We start from the raw sequence: 18,085 nt of genomic DNA on the forward strand, positions 1-18,085 counted from the left end.
TAATATTTGACAATAGTCAGTACATAAAAAGAAATTCGGGTACGTTCGTTTCTTATATTACAAACCGCCGCTGCTGTTTCTACGGTATCGTCATCGTCCTCGTTGAAAAACGACAAAAACGTATAGGACGCCGACGCAATCATGGTTATGTCCGCCATGTTGGATTTCGCGAGCGCAGAACGTGATTGGAACGTCATGTACCATTTAGCGAACCCGTTCCAAGTTGGCACAACCGGAACGTTCCGCTAAATGGAACACGTTTGATCGTTATGTAGAAATTCTAGTTTTTTTTTTTATTATTTACACTTCAGGGGAAAAATACATAATGCAAATAAATATTTTACAAATAATTGCCATTTGGCTCTTTTGCGATTATGTAGGCCTACATATATCAGAGACATAGAATCTGTATGTTTTCCCCTAAAACGGCCGCCCACAGTTTTGATGCATTCTAAGGCTCATTCCCAAGACTGTGTTTGTAACATCAATAACTAGCGTAGTTTAATGCTGTTCATTATTGACAAAAGGAGTGTCAAGACTCTCTATTGTGTAAACATAGAACAGTCTCCGGAGTGTTGCTCTGCGTGCATGTGAAGATCTAGCTCGGTGGAAGAAAGACAACTCTTTATAAGTTTTCGCGCCAGATGTCGTCGGTTTCTATATTAGGCACTTGTTCACAGCTTCGGTCACGGTTTTGGTTTGTATTAATGCGTGAGGATATGATGTTATAACTAGATGCAATTGGACTGCATATGGTACATGTTTCATTTTGCAGATACCCTAATGATCTCGTCACGACGTCATGTTACGGTTCTAAGTAATTCGGCCCGGCCCATGATAGTACATACATGCATACATGAATACTCTCAAATACGTATATGATATATACGTCTCTGATACTACAGATTATTTGATTTTGATAAATAAGAATATTCTGGTATATAAAGTTCCTGATAAATTTTAAAACTAATTGTTTTGTAATTTTAATCCCATTGTTAGCAAGTGTTCTATTCCATAAATATATTGCCATGGCTGACATACTTACATTTGCTACTGCAATGGTATATATGTGCATGCTGTAGCTACAATTTCTTTACTTCAAAAAAGTCTGAGGCAGTGATATAGTTTAATTTTAATATGCACCTACTATATATATCTATATCACATCACAATTTTCCACTTTGATTAATTATTCATGTAAGTATAGATATAAATCTATTGTTTTTCGAACATCTGTCTAATGATATGAGACCTTAAGAAAACATCCAGGTAAGACAGATAATTAGATTACGGCCAGGTAACATCTCAGGTGTGGTGATCAGTGTATGTATCCAATCAATACCAGAGAAATATCATTTGTTGTAAAATCATTGATTCTGCCATATGTTGTGCTGACCTCACAGCCTGCCAGGCACGCTCCAGCTGTAGTGGTCCCCGCCTTCTGTACACTAGTACATAAGTACAGATTACATATAGTCTATAAACTCTAGACAAAGCTTTTATACCTGTCTTACAGACAAAAGTTTTAAAAAGTGATAGAAGTATTTCTCTATATCAAATAACTGGAAGTACAGCAAGTTTGTTTTGGAGAGGTGCTAGTAAGGTGATCCGACTCTGAAGTGTAAAGATCATGCTCTCTATGGGTAGGCTGTAATTCAGCAATATCACACCATGTGTTTTATCACGTTCGTGCCTCACAGAAAACAACAACTGCTATTGAGGATCGCTAATCAACAGATGTCTTTAATTTTATTCTATGTATTTTTTATTCTTGTGTCATTGACATCATTGGGGAGTCATGTTTCATCTCAGGTAATTCTACGACCATTTCCACCACTTTTCAACGCAGCACGTAACCGTCCAGTCACTAGTAGTCCGTCGGATAGTACCTGCGGAATTCCGTCCAGAAATGCCTATTGTAGAAGTTCGGTGTTTCCATTCTCTGTGGAGCAGTGTTTACAAGATTTCTGTGTGCAAACATGTCCCAATAGGACAGCCCTACCCACCTCTCTCGATCTTCTCATCGTCACCAGTCCCGGACAGGGGACCTGCATCGCCGTGGATACAGTGAACACCAAACCAGGCAGTGTACATGGAGACAAGTCCACCTTTTTTGTGATGGAAGGGAGAGACTGTTACCTCACCCCAGTAGAAACCCCTGTTGTGGGGCCGGAGGGATCTGTCACCATAGCAGTCTGGGTCTGGCAGCAAGAAGACAATTTGGGGTAAGTAATTTTATTAGGATTGTCAACAGGGAAAATGTAATGGAGGTAAAAGGTGACATCTCCATAGAACTTACAAAACCATTCCTTTGTAGTAAACTTTCTTAGAGATAACTGATATGTACATATGTAGCATTCGATCCTTAAGACATATCTGATGTCCTTAAGATATCTCTGATCATATCATTTATTCCTTAAGACATATCTGATGTCCTTAAGATATCTCTGATGTAATAGCATTTATTCCTTAAGACATATCTGATGTCCTTAAGATATCTCTGATCATATCATTTATTCCTTAAGACATATCTGATGTAATAACATTTATTCCTTAAGACATATCTGATGTCCTTAAGATATCTCTGATCATATCATTTATTCCTTAAGACATATCTGATGTCCTTAAGATATCTCTGATGTAATAGCATTTATTCCTTAAGACATATCTGATGTCCTTAAGAGATATCTGATGTAATAACATTTATTCCTTAAGACATATCTGATGTCCTTAAGATATCTCTGATGTAATAACATTTATTCCTTAAGACATATCTGATGGCCTTAAGAGATATCTGATATATAACATTAATTTCTTGAGACATATCTGATGTAACTTTCTTCCTTAAAAGATATTTAATATATAACTTTTTTAAAGATATCTGATGAAGTAACATTTAATCCTTAAGAGTTATTTTTATCTGGTGAAGTAACAAAAAATTGCTTGCTTTCCCTAAGAGAAGGGCTTTTTCTGAGTGTTTGTTTTGGATCATTTAATGGGTCCCATTGAAATTAAATTCTTTGGTTAATCTGAAGCAACTTTTAATTCATAGAATTATCTGATGTAGTTAACTTTTATTTCTTAAGAAATATCTGATGTAGTTAACTTTTATTTCTTAAGAAATATCTGATGTAGTTAACTTTTATTTCTTAAGAGATAACCGATGTAGTAACTTTCCTTCCATACCAGATATTTGCTGAAGTAACGTTTATGTCTTAACTGATGTATATAAGTAACTGTTGTTTCTTAAAAGACATATAAAAGATAATGATTCTCCTCATTTGATATTTATATATACATGTATATTTACTGCTGAACACATCTCCTTATATTCATGTAGAAAAATACCTGCTGTTGTAACAAACATTCAAAGGAGCTGAGAGAAATGTGTCGATTTCAGCATTTTTTAGTCAATTTTGAAAATAAAAAATTTCAATATCAACCTCAACAGAACAGAAAAAAATAGAGGGGGGTAATTTTCAGTTTGAGCAGCTCATTGCCTTTTCTAGATCATGATTTATATAAGTCTGTGAAAATTATTTGATTCTATAGATCTACCTCAGATTATCTATGACTATCTAAAAATGGTTTTGTATAAAACATCTACGCACTGTACTTTAAGTTACAAGTGAAGTCTAGTTTAGTCTACTCAGGCCAGATAAACAGTATATTCTGTAGCAGTGATAAATATTACCTTGTGAAATAAGGAACATGTGGGGCCATGTATAATTGATGAATTGACAGACTTCAGAATAGCATAGCACATAACAATAGGTCTGGCCGCTATTGGTTACTCTTTACCTACTGTATGACCACAGGCAATGAAAAATGTAAAGCATTTCAACTATTTGCAAAATAAATCTCAAAAACTGTTAAATCAAGATCATATGGCAGCATGCAGCATTATTTTGATAGCTTTTAGATAAAAAAAGTGAACCATGTCGTACACCTCAGCTTGGCAACACTATGTAGGCCATAGAACAGGTCCCTGGGACCTTTTGAATTTTCTTAACATACCTCATGTGTTGTCTCTAAGGTTTCTACAAATAATACCTGATTTTGGTCAAATTGGTTTGTGGGCAAAATTCCATTGTACCTGCAGTAAGAGGTCATTTATTTGATAATTGTGACATTTTAAATGGTGTATAACCTAACTTCACAAAGTATACAAGGAATAGAAAGTGTTACTTGGTACTTTGATCTGTACATGGACATCTGTCAATCTGAACTGTTTCTGGAAAATATGTCTTTTGTACCAGTGCAGGTTGGCAGCTGATACTTGGCATGTTAGTATGGACATCGTTTTGAAATGGTCTGTATACCAAAGGGTGTGATATATGCAGGTCAATGTCTGAATTCAAAACATTATGAAATTTGATATTTAAAGGTGGTAATCAGATTGAAAACAAATTAAGATTTCATTTTCTAAAGATACGCTATGGGTCTTTAAAGGGGCACCTTCATCCGAACAGCAGACATGAGTTGCACAGTAATTTATAAGATTTATAAATACAAAAGAAGCTTACACTCATATATGTGGCTAACTGTGATGGAATAAATATCACAAATTATACATAACATCTGCAAAACTCTGCCGCCGTGCATCCGCACTGGAAAATTCTGTCACTCTTCCTCTGCTTCATTTAGATATCATGTGACACCACAGAACACATAAACAGCTCACAGCATGGCAAGCAATGTATAGCTCACCTGCCCAAAGGGCCCAAGGACTTGATATTGGGCCTGTAGTATGCTGGGGTGAAGGGCTACAAAGTTTGTTCAAATAAATGACCTTGACCTTCATTCAAGGTCACATGGGTCAAATAGGCTATAATCTTCAAACAACTTGTGCTCAATAACCAAGAGGCCCAGGAAATTGATATTGGGCCTGTAGCATGCTGGGGTGAAGGGCTACACAGTTTGTTCAAATAAATGACCTTGACCTTCATTCAAGGTCACATGGGTCAAATAGGCTATAATCTTCAAACGACTTCTTCTCAATAACCAAGAGGCCCTGCAGATACTTGACATTGGGCCTGTAGCATGCTGAAGTGAAGGGCTACAAAGTGGTAAACAACTTCTTCTCAATAACCAAGAAGCCTAGGGACTTGATATTGGGCCTGTAGCCTGCTGGGGTGAAGGGCTACAAAGTTTGTTCAAAAAAATGACCTTGACCTTCATTCAAGGTCACATGGGTCAAATAGGCTATAATCTTCAAACAACTTGTGCTGAATAACCAATAGGCCCAGGAACTTGATATCGGGCCTGTAGCATGCTGGGGTGAAAGGCTACCAAGTTTCTTAAAATGAATGAACTTGACCTTCATTCAAGGTCAAATAGGCTATTAACAAGTTCTTTTAAATAACCAAGAGGCAACCAAGAGGCCCAGTGACTTGATATTTGGCCTGTAGCATGCTGGGTGAGGGTCTACCATGTATGTTCAGATAAATTACCTTGACCTTCATTCAAGGTCACATGGGTCAAATAGGCTGTAATCTTCAAACAACTTTTTCTCAATAACCTAGAGGCCTAGGGACTTGATATTGGGCCTGTAGCATGCTGGGGTGAAGGGCTACCAAGTTTGTTCAAATGAATGACCCTGACCTTTATTCAAGGTCACAGGGATGAAATCAGCTTAAATCTGTATACAATAATTTTACGATAGCCAAGAGTCTCCAAGACCTGATATTAGGTCAATAGTATGCTTGAATGAATAAACCTAGCCTACTCTGATATTTGAATTAAGAGGTAATCAGCATAGTATCTGTAGAAATGACCTCAATCAACTTCAAAGTTGTTGTAGAGCCAGGTGAGCAATACAGGCCCATTGGGCCTCTTGTTCCTCAATTACTTATGTTATAGTAACATGCAAAGTTAGAAAATGAGTTAAGAATATCAAAGACATTAAGAGACGCGACCTCCTTTTCTCTCCTCCATCTTTCCATCTTGTGCGGATATTTATAGGACTTAAGATGTTAAAATTGTTGTCTCTGTCTTTCCATTTTCAGTAAACCATATTAGCTAATCGCTACCATGGAATGCCCTGTCAGTCATTTTCTCTTTTTTTTTCATGAACTTGTATATAGATGCATGCTCGTATTTAATGGTTGTTGGTGGCGACTAATTTTCATACTTCAGGTTGAAGTTACATTTTGGAAACTTTAATTTTGAAGAAATTTTGGTTATCTTTGGACTGTGAGTGTCATATTACAGTAAAGCTTATAACTTTAACTGTTTGAGAAAAATACATGATTCCTGTTTACTCTTTAAAGCATGAAATCATTTCAACCACAGCATGCCCCTTTAATGAAATGTATTGTATCTTGTATGTAGCAAAATTAGATATGATTTTAATTGGATTCGAAATGCTGATACGTACTGCCATTTCTCTAGAACTATTAAAGCGATCTTGTTAGTATGGTACTTCTAAGTTCATTCTGAGGTGTGCATGTCACATTTTTAGCTCAATTAGATTTTATTTTGAACTATGATGTTTGAAAATGTGTTACTTTTATTTCTTGAGAACTGCATTGTAAGGCCTGGGTTCTTCTATGGTTCTTCTAGAATTTACAACCAAAAGATACATCTGGTATTGGACGTTTATAATGTATATGCAGACCATAGAACAGTCACTTTTGACTAACAAACTACAGGAGGGATACTTTCAATCGTAATGGAATTAAGGGACAGTTTCTAACAGCTGTGAATTAATACACACCATATTTTATTTCAACTTTATTGAATGCTCAACACGAATATCATCAGTCATTTTGTGTTTTGACTTTAAGTTTATCCCCACTGTTTTAATTCTTTTTCTGTTGATTTTATTGTTGGAAATAAAATTTTGGACTCTGGCTTGGGGTGTTTCAGTTAAACAGGAAATCTTGAAACTTATACTGACCCCAGAAATGAGTTTTAGTTGAAGCTTTGTGATATATGGGTATGAAATAAGTGTACTGGATATATACTGTATCTCAGTCATATCTAAATAACTTAAACTTATAGATAAATATTCACATTGTTTGTATGTATTATATTCTAATTGTGTGATAAATCATTACATTGGTAAAAGCTAGCTATAGAATAGTTGGGTTTTCCCTTCGCCATAATTTTCGAAAATAGTAATCTTCATAGATAAAACTATTTCAACAAGGAAGTGCACACAAATGTTGATGCAGCTAGCAAGCTGTGTAACCGTTAACACCCGCCACATTCCTTCTCACCTGTAGATTTTGACACCTCACCTTTCTATTGATTAGTGGTAGGGCCCTACAGCTTGGCATTGATTCTACTTCTGCCAATTTTCCACATGACCATCAATAATTCAGTAAGATCTGGCCCCACACCCAACATTGCTGTCCAGAACATCTCCTTGTATCTTTATTAGTGTGAGTCAACCCACATAACACTGATCATATTCTTAGGAGCCCAAGACTTCTCAACATTTGAAGAACAGATATGAACAGTACAAAGTTTCATGTAATCTGAAAAATTTAATTGGAATAGGGAAAAAAGGATAAGGGGAAACAACTGAAAGCTAATTAAATATTTGAACATAGTAGATTTTAGATACATGTAGATAATTATGTTGATGTATTTATTCATCATTATTATTATTATCTTTTTGGGTTATTGAGTCAACCTTAGTAGAGGCCGTTCATTTCTTAAAGTAATTTGATAAAAGCCAACAGATTGTCGTTTGACAGTCACAAATTTGTATTGCTATTACTCAGAATGTCATGGAGGGATCTTTCTCAAGTTTCAAATGTAGGTTTACCTTGCTAGTTACTGGGAAGTTTTGGGTGGAGGATATGAAAATGGGTTCTGTCTGTTTGTTCATCCATTCAGCGGCTTTTCCAAACTTTTACTATGGAGCATTTCTACTTTCAACATTTTCATGTTTGGGAAAGAAATAGCCGAAATCACTGATGTCTCATTTTAGAAATTTGTTGTAGTTTAAAGATAAAATGACATTCTTTCTGAAAAGACATTAAGAAAACAGCAAAAAGTATCACAGAACATGTTAATAAATTCGTGATTTCTTTCACTAATTGTCATAAATGTTGATTCAACATGGAATTGAGGAAGAGAAGAGAAAAGATCAAAATTACATAGAATCAGAGATATATTAAATTAAAGTCATTTTTAGCTCACCTTTCAAAAGAACAAGAGCATATGGTATGTTTTCCTTCTGTCAGAGTCTGGTGTCAACTTTTTAGGTCACCTGAGACAAAGTCTCAAGTGACCTATTCTAATTACATTTTGTCCGTCGTCGTGCGCCCGTAAACAATTTACATTTTTGACTTCTTCTCAAAAACCCCTAAACCAAATTCAATGAAATTTGGCAGGAAGCTTCTATGGCCAAAGGTCAACCAAAATTGTAAATTATATGGTCCCTACCCCCGAGGGGCCTGAGGGTTGGGGCTAAAAAGGGTCAAATTGACTGAAATTTCAAAATTCTTCTTCTCAAGACCCAAATAAGGTAGAATCAAATACTCTTCATAGAAGGAAAGGTCTTAAGGTGCTTTACCACAATTGTGAATTTCATGACCATGGGGTCTCACGTTTGCCCCTGGGGAGGGGGTAAACTTTACTATAGTTTATATAGGGAAATCACAGTTTTGACTATAATTTGTTTGATTTCTATTGGAATTCATTCTAACATTATCAGCATGGGATGACAGCTTAATGGTTTACACATGTTGGTCCTGACTGATCCCTTGGGGCTGATGGACGGGCCAAAAAGGGTCAATTAAAACAACTGAAATATTTCAAATCTCAGGTGACCGTTAAGGCCCATGGGCCTCTTGTTCCTTTTAACATCTCAAAAAGCATGGGGTCAAAAGTGTAAAAGTCTTTCAACAAGTTTCTCTTCAATAACCAAAAAGCCCCTCTCAAGGTCATGATACTGGGCCAACAGCATGCTGGGATAAAGGGCTAACTTAGATTCTTCAGATGAATGACCTTAAGCTACTTCTAAGGTCACAGTTACCAAATTGTGCTTAAATCATTTTATCATAAATACCAAATATTTGATGAGTGATATACAACGATCCAGTGTCAAAAGAAAAGAGCATTAAATTTTATTCTGAATCCACATTGTGCACCTAAATCAGATTTCAAATTCACATGATTTATGTATCCCTACAAAGCCTACTCTTTATAAGCTACAGACAGGACAAGTATACAAGCCCATTGGGCCTCTTGTCATGATTTCTATTGTATATCTCTGGTAATATGCTAGATGGGATGTATCCATAATGATTGTATCTTACTTGGATTACACACATTTCCACACTAAATATTTCACATTTTTTTGATGGTTTAAAAGTTTGAACTCCCAAAGGAAAACATATCTGCCAATTCTTTTTAATTGTGAACATTATCTATATGGATGTATCTGGTAATATCTATTGGAATCATTAGAAAATTACAAACAAAACTAGACTAAGTTATCTTCTGTATGTAACTAGAGGTTAGTCCTTAATGTAGGCACCCAGAAGGCCAATAGACAATTCGTTAGATTGGAATTAATTTACCCTGATGTGTTATCTAATTCGGGCTCATGTTTATTTTTCCTGTAGCCTCACATTCAGATGTTCATAATTTAAGCATCTCATATATGTAATCCAATAAACTGATGTCTTATAACCTGAAGGGAGAATAAGACACCTTTTATTTGTTGTGTGATACTTTGTTAAGTTTACCAGAGTACCCGGAGAAAACCCCCATGGTTGGTCAGGCAGGTGAACCTTTTCATGTCTAATCGGGAAATTGAAACCCGGTTGCCTATGTGAAAGGCTGTGAATTCTTAATTGCTACTATAGAGAAGAGATATGTGACTTACGTATACGTAATATTGAAATATCATATAATTCTCTGAAAGATTTATTCGATTCTGATTAAAATTCAGCTCTAAAATTACAGTTCAGTGATAAATAGATGGGACTTAAGAAAAAATAGTTTGTACAAAAACAATATGATTGATAATTTCTGCTGTATTTCATTTTCATATGATATTAATCAGACAATGATATATTGGTCTCTAGGACCCTTTTACAGAAGATGTCCTCCAGTACACAGGAAATCATCCTCGAGCTTCAGATATCGAAGCTTGGCATAGACTTCACCTTCAGAAGTACGGCAGGTGTCTCCACAGTGTCATTACAGGAAAGCTTACCTCAGAGGAAATGGATACATGTAGCTATACAGGTAAATATAAATATAGGTAAAACCTACATTAGAGGACATGGATACATGCAGCCATACAGGTAAATATAAATACAGGTAAAACCTACATTAGAGGACATGGATACATGTAGCTATACAGGTAAGTATAAATACAGGTAAAACCTACATTAGAGGACATGGATACATGTAGCTATACAGGTAAGTATAAATACAGGTAAAACCTACATTAGAGGACGTGGATACACCTGACTATACAGGTAAATATAAATACAGGTAAAACCTACATTTGAGGACATGGATACATGTAGCTATACAGGTAAATATAAATACAGATAAAACCTACATTAGAGGACATGGATACATGTAGCTATACAGGTAAATATAAATACAGGTAAAACCTACATTAGAGGACATGGATACATGTAGCTATACGGTAAATATAAATACAGGTAAAACCTACATTAGAGGACATGGATACACCTGACTATATAGGTAATATAAACCTGAGACTCCAGAGGAGGTAACCTATTACTACATGTATATCCTTTATCAATAAAGCCCTATCCCAGGGGATTGGATTCAGCTAGCTAAACGGTAATGGATGGAATGACTCCAAAGCCAGTTCTTTGGATTGCGATGTATGAATTATACATGATACTAGGCACAGTTACCTTAATTACAGCTTCTGCTTTTATTTCCCAGGTATAACATCATAATGAGAAATGATAATAGAAAATTATCAATGACATTTTAGTTTGCTTCCAACATCACAAATAAAAAAAATGGCATTTTTTTTTAGATGCATTGCACAAAAAATCACAGCTGAGCAAGGCAATGTTTTGTAATTGAGAATGTTTTGTATAACAGGTGTATTTAACAACACTGAGTTTTTACCTGGACGGAACAGGACCAGGCTATACCACAGCAAGGACTGTGGACCTGGGTAATGCCATATTGGACGGTCAAGGTGAGGCCAGAATCGGCCAGACTCTCTCAGGTAACCAAACTTCTATAATGGCAGTTATTTTCTTATTGTCATTTTCTGAAACAATATGAAACCAGTCATTCTATAATACCAGTCACTTTCTCAATTTTGCTTTCTCAAAAGGTAGGGGCCCCGATATAACTCAGTCGGTTAGCTTGCTGGCCATGTTACCTCAGGTGAAGATCAGAGGTGTGTGGTTAGACGCCCCCTAAACATGCCAGTTTGTGTTTCTCGAGAAGCTGAGAGACAGACAAGTCAGTGGTTTCGTGGCTTTGTCCTTGGGTAAGACATTTACCCTTATTGCTGTGGATGACATGCGATAGGCCTCTCGTATGTTGTTCAGTGAGGTAGTCACGAACTACTACAAGGAGACTCCTCCTGAAAATGACACTGGCTGTTCAAGGGACAATAAACCCAGCAACAAACAATGATATCCAATGATGAAAGTAATTATTGCTATTCTTGTAATAAGTATTGGTACAAATTAAGTGTGGACTTTTTTCAGGGACAAACCAGTTTTTGGGAAGAATACAGGACTTCGTTTTCTTTGATGTTGCACTAACAAACAGGTAAATGTATACATGTATGTATGTGTATCAAAAAACCCATGTAATACCTTCATAAAAAGTACCAAATAACCATTGGCTGTAAATACCTGGAAAGCATTTCATTTGTCATGTTTTAGGTTCTCATCCAAGAGGACTACAGTTCTCTTTAAGCTTCATTATAAGAAATAGAAATAATCTCGGATATCAAATTCTCAAAGTAAGTTTGAGGATTGTAGTTTGAAGGTTATATGAAATACTCTGCAGGATTAGGGAAGAAACTTTAAGGAATTTAAAAAAAAGTCATCAATGTTACATGTACATTTATATACAATAAATATTTGATTAGTGTAAAATATCTATTAAAAGTGTAACCACTTGATGCAATAAATCATGTGTATGAATTTGTGACAAAATGCAAAATGCAGGAAACTTGGAAATTCATTAAATAACTGCCAGGTGAAAATGAATTTAAAATGAAGTCTCCCTCAAAGAAATATAGAGTTGGTAAGTATCCTGTAATTATGTGACTTCATTCTTTACCCCCAGGGAGATTGTACAACTTTACACGGGAACATTGCCCGAGACTCGAGCTCAAAACGAATGTCTCTGTCCGCCATCTCATCCCCGCATCAAACCTAACCAGGAACACTACTGTATCCCCAACGGAGTTCCTGATAACCAGGGCGACAGCATACTCCGTCTAAACAACCAGTCCCACAACCTCCAGTATATCAACGACGGGGACAGCCGCTCAATCTGGATCTCCAAGTTTCAGGACAGGGTGAACATTACTGTAGACCTTGGAGATAAGTTTCAGGTACCATTTTCCTCATCTTTTGGTAGTAGAGTTTTCCTGATATATTTGATCTTTGATTTCCTTTATTTCAGGTATGAAAATATTCCTATAGAATGTTTACCCTTACATTGTATATTCAAGTACAATCAAATGAGTGGTCTGCAGATCTAGATGGTAGTCAGTATTTAAAATTGTTTACCAAGCCGTTTTGTTTCTTGCTTAAAACACTCCAGTAATGTCATACAAAGATGCTATTCAATTTATTTAAGTCATTTGGTTATTATTCGAGAACTGTGATTTTTGTGTCGCCTTTGAAAAAGGAGACATATAGGTATTACTTTTCGGCGGCGTCGGCGTCGTCCGGAAAATGGTTTTCGTGCGATAACTTTAGTAGTTTAGAACGGATTAATTCGAAACTTCATGGGAAGGTTCATTACCATGATAGCTCGGACAAGTTTGATAACCAAAATTATTCGCACCTTTTTAAAAGAGTTATAGCCCTTTAATTTTTTGCGAAAATGGTTTCCACTCAATAACTTGAATAATTATTACAGGATTAATTTGAAACTTCATGGGAAGGTTCGTTACCATAATACTGTGGACAAGTTCGTTAACCAAATTTATTCGCACCATTTTAAAAGAGTTATGGCCCTTTAATTTTTTGCGAAAATGGTTTCCACTCAATAACTTGAATAATTATTACTGGATTAATTTGAAACTGCATGGGAAGGTTCGTTACCATAATACTGTGGACAAGTTCGTTAACCAAATTTATTCGGACCTTTTTAAAAGAGTTATAGCCCTTTAATTTTTTTTGCGAAAATAGAATGTTCGTTACCATAATACTGTGGACAAGTTTGTTATTGTTTTTTTTTATTCAAGTCCTAATTTTAAAGAGTTATGACCCTTTAATTATTCGCATACACAGGCGACACCTCCACTTCCGTGGAATTCTTGTTTTAATGACCATTCATGATACAGATTTCTTCATGTACATGTACCTGAATTAAGATGATCTTCCTTACAGGTCTTCTACGTTGAGCTGCTTTTCTACAGCCCTATGCCGAAGGCTGTGTCGATAGAACGGCAGAAAGATCTGACATCTTCCTGGGAGATGTGGCAGATGTATGCTGAGGATTGTTTTCATTACTTCAAACAACCTGACAATGGCCCTTTAACTTCATCAACATCCGTCAACTGTATCAAGTTCGGCTCGTGAGTTCAACATGGTGCTCTGCTTTGGAGAAACATTTACATTCAGAGCATATTTACCCCTGATACTTGGAATCACAGACTTTTACAGGAATGTGATATGAATTTGAGTACTGAAGTTAATTAGGGTCAGGATTTTGAGTGTTTAAACAGGATTATTGATAAGATAGATATGTTTATACAAGTCACTGAAGTGTATCTGATATTGTTGCACCTTGTTATAAGAGCTTTAATAATCACAGCAACTTTAGAGTGGTTTCCCCTTTTTGTCACACAAAACTACATGTATGTGGTATGCTGTTAGAGCTGGGTGGTCTAGAAAATTAGAACAGATCTGAGCTGTCACATTAATACACAAACATTATTAAGTTTCCATATCACAATTCAGGTACAGCTGTGTCTTAGTACCACTAAATCAATGGTTTATGATATATATGGATATATAGGTTAAAAATTGATACAAAACAGTGTGTAACTAATGTGATTGTTGACTTGTTTGAATACAAATGGTTTCAATCAGCATGTACGTTTCTCCCTCAAACGTGTTTTGTAGGAGAGTAGAGGATGTACCGTACTCTAAGGGAAACATCACGATGAGTCTGCTGGCTTCGGAGCCAGTGGCACGGCCTGGCTACACTGATTTCTACAACACACCAGAACTACAGGACTTTGTGGAGGCAACACGCGTACATCTTCAATTCAGGGATCATTACTATGTCGATACGCTGAGACACGAGTATTACGGAGTGTACGACCTCAGCGTCACAGCAAGGTAACTAATATATTACGTTGATATACTGATACAAGAGTATTATTGAGTGTAAAACTTAATCATCCTAGTAATTAGGTAGCATTTAATTGGTACGTGGAGACACGACTATTACTGAGTGTACGACTTAAGTGTCACAGTAATGTAACTAAAATATTACATTGGTAAATCAGAAGACGTGAGTGTTATGGAGTGTATGACTTCATGGTCAAAGCAAGGTTACTAAACTGTTACATTGGTACATCAAGAGACGTGAGTGTTATGGAGTGTATGACTTCATTGTCAAAGCAAGGTTACTAAACTATTACATTGGTATAATTTTTTACCTCATTGTTTATGCTGAACAGAATGATGAAAGCTGAACTGTCAAAAATACAACCACCATATCCAGTACCTCATAGAGACACTGAATCAATATCACCAAAATTCACAATTCATATGCAGTTACCTGTTATATAATGGATAACTAGATCAATGGAGGCCAAACAAACACTCCAAACAACACCATTTCACATAAAAGTGATACCCAATTATACCCACTTACAACATTTGAAGGGAGGGGGGAATTATAATACAATGTCTATTTAAGCATTTATTGTTAATGTTAATAATGATTCCTTATAGATGTACATTGTATATCTGGGTATCTTTTTTAACATTTGCCTCCTGTCATTGTAGATGTGAATGTAGCGGGCATGCATTTGACTGTGACACCTCTGTCCTTCCATACAAATGTAACTGTACAGCAGACAGCCATACAATTGGAGATAAGGTAGGGATGTTTATCTGACACTTCTGTCCTTCCATACAAATGTATCTGTTCAGGAGACAACCACACCATTGGAGATAAGGTAGGGATGTTATCTGACACTTCTGTCCTTCCATACAAATGTAACTGTACAGCAGACAGCCATACAATTGGAGATAAGGTAGGGATGTTTATCTGACACTTCTGTCCTTCCATACAAATGTAACTGTACAGCAGACAGCCATACAATTGGAGATAAGGTAGGGATGTTTATCTGACACTTCTGTCCTTCCATACAAATGTAACTGTACAGCAGACAGCCACACCATTGGAGATAATTAAGGTAGGGATGTTTGTATGACACATCTGTCCTTCCATCCAAATGTATCTGTTCAGGAGACAACTAACCTTACCATGGGAGATAAGGTAGGGATGTTTGTCTGACACCTGTGTCCTTCCATACAAATGTAACTGTACAGCAGACAGCCACACCATTGGAGATAAGGTAGGAATCCTGTAAATGGTGTTTACTGGTAGTTATATAAGAGACCAGGGTGTTAGCTGTTAGTATTTTATTCAATATATAGCAGAGTGTCGAAGTTAATACAGAAACCATGATCAATTTGTCTCCTTAATGTGTGTTTAATTTTGCCATTTGTACTAAATTTATGTAACATGCATTATTTAACCTAAAGGTTTAAAACAACTGTAGTGTGTGAACTTTGACCTTTCAGTGTGACCAGTGTGACCCCCTGTACAACAGTAAACCATTTAGGAAGGGGGACCAGATCAATGCCTATAACTGTAAGGCCTGTCAATGTTACGGCCATGCTGACAGCTGTGTATATGACAAGAGCCTTGACCTTTTCCCAGCTGACCATGACCTTGGTGGGGGTGGACTGTGTGTCAACTGTCAGCACAATACAGCAGGACGATTCTGTGATACCTGTCTGACTCTCTACTACAGACCTGTGGGCAAGAGCATGTTTGATGTGGATGTCTGCACTCTCTGTCTCTGTGACATAACTGGCATCCTAGGCTCTAACACAGACTGTGAGAAGGTAGGCTGTACCTTCCTTCTTATCACTATAACAGTATTTGGGATTATGCTTAATGTCAAATTTCTCCTGTTTCAACTTTTTATTTGTTTGTTTCCTCGCTGTCTGGTTTTTCTATGAAACCCTCTTTGATAAAATTCCAATAAGACAAAATCAAAAGTAACAGATAAAACTATCAAACCTAGAAAGTAAAAACAAAAATGACCACATGTTTTACATAGTCTTGTTGATGGTGTTGGTATTGTTTTTGTTCAGGAGGGAGGTCAGTGCAATTGTAAACCCAATGTTGGTGGGCGTCGCTGTGATGTATGTAAGGCGGGATTTTACAGCCTCAATATCTCCAACCCAAACGGCTGTAAATCCTGTGGCTGTGATGTTCAGGGAACAGTCGCAGCAAACCAGTCCTGTGATGCCATCACCGGTGACTGCTTCTGTAAACCAAACGTCAGGAGTAAGTGGCAATGATTAACCTTAGTATATATTTAGTGATACTTCTCTGTGGCCATTTTGTCATAATTGTTTAATCCTTTTTTAATCAAGTTTTAAAGGATAAATTCAGAAGGCAATGGTAAGACTTCAAGTAGACCACAAATACTAGCAAATCATAGAGCTTCAAGTCAACCACTTACACTAGCAAATCATGAAGTTTCAAGTCAACCACTTACATTAGCAAATCATAAAATTTCAAGTCAACCACTAACACTAGTAAATCATAAAGCTTAAGAATTTAGATGATCAGAGAAGTTAACAATGATTATTGTTGTTATTCATTATTGGATCCAAATTGTTACATTTGTGCTTCTTATTTAGATCGTAGATCATATATATACCTGAATGTGTTGATCTATATATTGTTAAACCTACTTACCTTCCCATTACTTGTTGTATACAGATGCGAAGTGTGATGCCTGCCAGTATGGGTTCTACAACCTCAGTTACAACAATCCTCTGGGCTGTACATCTTGTCAGTGTAACCCACAAGGCTCCACCTCGAGGTTTTGTAATCCTCAGTCGGGGATGTGCAGCTGTAAGGATAACATAGTGGGACGCCAGTGTGATCAGTGTGCCCCAGGCTTCCATGACTTTGCCCAGGGTTGCCTCCCCTGTCAATGTAATCCTCAGGGTACTGTAGAGGACACATTTTGCGACATCATGACCGGCCAGTGTGTTTGTAAGGTGAACACCCAGGGACAGCGCTGTAGCGAATGTCGGGATGGAAGTTTTGGATTTGGAGTATCGTCGGTGAAAGGCTGCTATGACTGTACCTGTAACTTGGCGGGCACACTTAACAGCTCGTTAACCTGTGATAAGACTACAGGTAGCTGTATGTGTAAGAACAATGTGGAAGGTGTGAACTGTAATGTATGTAAGGGGAACACGTTCGGACTGAACATCACCAACCCTGATGGTTGTCAGCCGTGTGATTGTGACCCGTCCGGGACCCAGGGAGGAGATACTGGGGTCAGTACTGACCTCTCCTGTAACCAGAACACTGGTCAGTGTACATGTCTTGCTAATAGGATCGGACGTCGCTGTGATGACTGTGATAAGGGTAAGATAACTGTAAATACACTATATATAATTATGTATTCAGTTGATATATATGGTGTGGTGCATCACATGAGTTGTTCAACAAAACTACAGTTTAATTGTTCTGTTCATGGAAATTTAATTTGTAACTAATGCAAATTCTTACAGGATATTACTAAAACCCTAACCCAGGAGTTGTTTTCTTTGTCCTTACAGGGTATTAATTCAACCCTAACCCAGGAGTTGTT

General features: G+C 36.8%; 1 protein-coding gene across 1 annotated transcript in view; it reads left to right on the top strand.

The window, feature by feature from the left end:
* Positions 1-1,028: 1,028 nt before the first annotated feature.
* Positions 1,029-18,085, top strand: part of LOC117322734 (usherin-like) — an 82,544-nt gene continuing 65,487 nt past the window's right edge. Inside the window, exons 1-12 of the mRNA XM_033877673.1 lie at positions 1,029-1,061; positions 1,813-2,225; positions 10,050-10,212; positions 11,059-11,188; positions 11,682-11,745; positions 12,271-12,541; positions 13,548-13,735; positions 14,286-14,504; positions 15,180-15,273; positions 15,984-16,343; positions 16,563-16,758; positions 17,182-17,859. Coding sequence (XP_033733564.1) covers positions 1,029-1,061; positions 1,813-2,225; positions 10,050-10,212; positions 11,059-11,188; positions 11,682-11,745; positions 12,271-12,541; positions 13,548-13,735; positions 14,286-14,504; positions 15,180-15,273; positions 15,984-16,343; positions 16,563-16,758; positions 17,182-17,859 — 2,809 coding nt within the window. The remainder of the gene's footprint in view (positions 1,062-1,812; positions 2,226-10,049; positions 10,213-11,058; positions 11,189-11,681; positions 11,746-12,270; positions 12,542-13,547; positions 13,736-14,285; positions 14,505-15,179; positions 15,274-15,983; positions 16,344-16,562; positions 16,759-17,181; positions 17,860-18,085) is intronic.

This window comes from Pecten maximus, chromosome 3 (genome assembly GCF_902652985.1).
Source record: "Pecten maximus chromosome 3, xPecMax1.1, whole genome shotgun sequence".
In the NCBI taxonomy this organism is placed as follows: domain Eukaryota; kingdom Metazoa; phylum Mollusca; class Bivalvia; order Pectinida; family Pectinidae; genus Pecten; species Pecten maximus.